The 5,000-nt window shown below is 29.9% G+C and overlaps 1 protein-coding gene across 5 annotated transcripts in view; it reads right to left on the bottom strand.

Moving 5' to 3' along the window:
- Window positions 1–5,000, bottom strand: part of LOC122254995 (uncharacterized) — a 194,766-nt gene that overhangs the window by 182,498 nt on the left and 7,268 nt on the right. For all 5 annotated transcript variants that reach the window (XM_086553150.1, XM_086553151.1, XM_086553152.1 and 2 more), the window contains 3 exons: window positions 4,970–5,000; window positions 3,285–3,383; window positions 73–350 (listed from right to left, as the gene is read on the bottom strand). The exon at window positions 4,970–5,000 is cut by the window's right edge and continues 68 nt beyond it. In XM_086553150.1, coding sequence (XP_086409276.1) covers window positions 73–350; window positions 3,285–3,383; window positions 4,970–5,000 — 408 coding nt within the window. The remainder of the gene's footprint in view (window positions 1–72; window positions 351–3,284; window positions 3,384–4,969) is intronic.

Here is a 5,000-nt window from a genome sequence, read left to right as displayed (position 1 = left end):
CCCATGATGCACAGCTTTAAAAACCAATGGTGACAGAGGAAGGACCAGAGTCTGACCAATACAATCTATTACCATGGACACGCTTTGGAAAAGTTCCATGCCACGGCTCTCTGTGGAGGAAGATCTCGGCATCAAGTCCTGCGGAGTCCTTCCACTCTTATTCTTCTTGTAAGTGGAAGCCCCAAATTTCGTCAACATGAATATAGCGAGGAGATGCCCTCGTGAAGCTGCTTTGTGAAGGGGCGTGTTGCCTTCACCATCTGCAGTGTCCACGTCGGCCCCGCCCTCCCGAAGGACTTCCAGCACTGCCGTGTGTCTATAACGGGCTGCCAAGTGCATTGCTGTCTGTCCTGAAGGTAAACTTGACTGTAGAACTTGTCAATGTTTAAATGTTGCTCTTCAGTGAAACACTTGTTTAATTTTCTTATTTTCATTTTTATTCAATTTTGTTCAGAAATAAGTGAGGTGTGAATATATAATGATAAAGATATGATATATATTTAAGAATATATTATATAAATCAAGATATATATATATGATGATGAAATATGACAATAATATTGATGACGACAATACACACACACACACACACACACACACACACACGTATATATATACACACACACACACACACACACACACACACATATATATATATATATATATATATATATATATATATATATATATATATATATATATATATATATTCATACATAACAAAATATTGATAGAAGTAATTAGAAAAAGAATACAAATATGAATAACAAAAGAGGATGATAATTATTACAGCATAATAAAGTTAGTTATAAAACAATATAACATCTCTAAAAATAATAATGAAAATAACCAATGATATTCTACAAATGTAAGTAAAAATAACAAGTGTTAATATAAACAATGGTATAAGTAATGAGTTAGGACAACCCATTAATGGGAACATAATGATAATGGATGATGAGCATGAAGATGAAAAGGAAAGAGAGAACTGAGAGGGATAATGAGAAGAGAAATAAATATGATGAAGTGTGGGTGAAGGAGAATTGTACAGAAAATGAAGTGACAAAGAGTAGAAGAATTATAAAGAGAATGTAAAGTGACAAAGAATAGTAGGAGAAGAAAAATTGTACAGAAAATATAGAGTGACAAAGAGTAGGAGAAGGGAAATTATACAGAAATTATAGTGACAAAGAGTAGGAGAAGGAGAATTATACATAAAGTATAGAGTGATAAAGAGTAGGAGAAGGAGAATTATACAGAAAATATAGAGTAACAAAGAGTAGGAGAAGGAGAATTATAAAGAAAACATAGTAACAAAGAGTAGGAGAAGGATAATTATACAGAAAGTATAGACTGACAAAGAGTAGGAGAAGGAGAGTTATGACTGGAATGGTTCTGAGACTTGCAAGGATAAAAATTAAAATTAAAACTGTGGTGATGATGTTAATGAGAATCAAAATGAGAAGGGAACTGAGGTTGGGAATGAAAATGTCAATGCTAATTTGAATGGCAACAATTGTTATAATCGTAATTATTATCATATTAATGATAATGATGCTAATTAAAATATTTATGATAAATACAAGCAAAAAGGACACCTTATGAATAAGCATGAAATGACTAGATAATGAAATGAAAGGGATGGAAAATGATGAAGAAAATGAGTGGAAATGAAAATGGAAAAGTATTCATGAATGAGAATCAGCATGATTTGAAGAATGATTATGATCATTATAATATTAATGCATAATCTGATGTCAATGATAGGAAGGAAAATAATGTTGGAGTTACTATTACCATTAACATAATATTTATAATGAAAGAAATTATGATATCAGTCATAAGAATTATTAAAAAATAATAATGGTCATTCTAACTATTTTGATCTTAATATTGATAATAATAATGATTGTTATCGTTATCTTTAATGTTTTTTACAGAATCATAATCAATGTTATTCTTATTCTTATCATTTTCATCATTATTATGGTTGTTATTTTTATTATCATTATCATTATGATAATCAAACAAAATAGGTAATATCTTTTGTATGAACTTATATTATTGATATTTCATTTGGATATGTTACCTTTGTACTTAGCAAACCTAACTTAAGTTGCGAGAAGAGGTATTTTGTAAAACGAATGCTAAGTAGTGCATTCCTCTTAACAGCACCTGCATAGCCATGTTTGTTGCAAGCAAGCTGTGAGCAGACTTGGGTGTTTGCAAGAAGGAAGAACAAGGAAGCCATCGTGTTATCCTCATTGTCATTACCATCATGATTTACCGACACTGGTACTATGAGTGATAAAGACCTCACAACTACAAGAAAAGCATGTACGAGCGTTAAAATAATTAAAGATTATGATAGAATAAGGATGCTTATAATTTTATATCTACTGTTTATACCTCAGAAGAATACCTCATGTTTAATTTAGTTACCCCCGAAATGAATGTTTTCTTTTATATGCGCCACCCTACGGCAATATTTACAAAGTGTAATGTAAACAACCCTTCTTCTCTCCATGGACTTCTCCCCGAATACACGCTTATACGCAGTAGCTGTGTTTCTCTGATCCCCACATCAATTATCTGTACATTGACAAGCCAAACTTCGTTAATTCACGCATAGAAGATGACATCTTCCACCACCTCAACAACGAGAACAAGAACAACAGGATCATCAGCAAAATTATCAATAATGACAAGAGGAAGGATAACATATGATAATAATTTAAATAGAAAAAAGGAGTAATAGGAATAATTAAAATAATGATAACTCTAACTACAACAATAATAATAACAATGGCAATGATATGCATAAAATCATATATAAGAAAAATAGAAATAAAAATGAAAATGATTTCAATAATGAAAAGAGTAAAAGAGGAAGAAAAAAGGTGAATGATGAAAAGTGACAATTACAAAAAGAAAATTCTTGAAATAATAATACAAATGTAATTGAAATAAATAATATGATATAGTAGTATAATGATATTGAATATTTTTATGATAATAATCATAACATTGAAATACATATGATAAATTATAATAAATAAGTGACATTTACAAATAACTCCAATAAATAACTAAAACATAAGGAATGGATAAATAGAAAAGAATAATGAATGATGAAGAAATAAGAAAACCTGATGATAGAGATATCCTTATTAGATCTGAATAATGATTCATATAAATTTCCATAAAGACAAAGATGAGAAAAGAAACAAAAGCAAAATTCTTCTGGCGCCTTAAAGGAGTCACTCGCTTTCCAATCGCCTTACCATCATTAGCCTTGGCGTTCACTTCTCCGCCCTTCTCGAGGAGCGTCTCTGCAACAGCATCTTGGCCGTTCTGGGAAGCAAGGTGTAAGGGAGTCCCACCTGAGGGAGGAAGATGCTTGTGTTAGACGTCTGTTTGTGAGTAATGAGTGTGAGAAGGGAAGTGAGGATGACAATGCAAAGGTGAATGTGAGTGAGAATGACAGTGAGAAGGTATGTGAGGGAGAATGAGACTAGTTTTAGGAATGAGATTAATAGAGATGATTAGGGTGATAAGGGTAAGGGCTAGGAATAGTATGGATATTTTGAATATTAATAAAATTGCAAATACTTAGAATGTTAATGAAAATAAGAATTATGAAAAGGTATAGAAACAAGAAAGAAAAGAAAAAAATATATATGTATGATAATGAGAAAGAATATTATAATGAAAATGAATGTTTGATAATTATTTATCAGTAATATATATATTATATATATATAATATATATAATATAGAGAATTATACAGAAATATAGAGTGACAAAGAGTAGGAGAATTATACATGTGGGGTTTTCTTGCCACATTCGTGCAGTAAATAAAGATGTTCTTTAGCCATTGAAACACGTGGTGTTGTTGAGCGTCTGCTAATTTATTCAGAAAATCTTATTGATATAAAATGATTTACACTTCTGTTTCAATGCAGTTAAAATATATAGTCTTCATAATGGATAAAACATACACCTGATAAATGGTGTAACATAAACAAAACATGTCTTTCTTGTAGTAAATAAGCGTAAAATAAAAAACATCAAATATTGGTGGAACATGGGAGACATTACGTATGTCAAAGAAAACGGACCCGCCATTCGGGGGGACTTAACTAAACTTTTATATTTCTAAATTTATTACTATCATTATTCATCATCACCATTATTATTATCATTGTTATCATAAATATGTCATTACCATTATCATTAGTTCTATTATCATCAAGAAAGTGTTATCATCAACATTATCAGTGATGATTACTTTATCATTAATATTGTTATCATTACCACCATCAACATTATGAAACTTTTCATTATCATCATTATTGTTGTTGCTTTTGTTGCCATTACTTTCTCCATTATCATCATTGTCATTGTCATCACTGACAAAGACCTCGCAACAACACCACCAACAAAAGCATGTAGGAGAACAAGAACAGGATCACCATCAAAATAACAATAATGAGAGCAAGGATGATAACAATTGATAATTTAATAGAAATAGTAGTAATAATAATAGTAATCTTCATGAAATAATAATGCTAATATGAATAGCACAATTGATGATGAGGATGATCATATTTCTTTTAGATAATCATGAAAATAATAATGATAATATCAATAATAATTAAGATGATCATACTTATTATTATCATAATTATTATAACTAATCATTATAACATTTATAGTATAAAGAAATATAGAAAAATCTATTAATTTCTATTTTATAAAATAATCTATGAAAATTTTTTTACTGAAAAATTCATAGAATAAAGAAATAAATATCAATAAAATTCATGATAAAAGATGAAAAACATTCCCTAATCAAATTATAACAATAATTGTTATAAAATTCCACAAAGACAAAGATGAGAAAAGAAACAAAAGCAAAATTCTTCTGGTGCCTTTAAGAAGTCACTCGCTTTCCAATCGCCTTACCAAATGGATTCTTGGCGTTCACTTCTCCGCC

Source organism: Penaeus japonicus, unplaced genomic scaffold (assembly GCF_977035675.1).
Source record: "Penaeus japonicus unplaced genomic scaffold, GWHDUDI00000001_assembly GWHDUDI00000028, whole genome shotgun sequence".
Taxonomy (NCBI): domain Eukaryota; kingdom Metazoa; phylum Arthropoda; class Malacostraca; order Decapoda; family Penaeidae; genus Penaeus; species Penaeus japonicus.
This window is presented reverse-complemented; position numbering and strand designations above follow the sequence as displayed.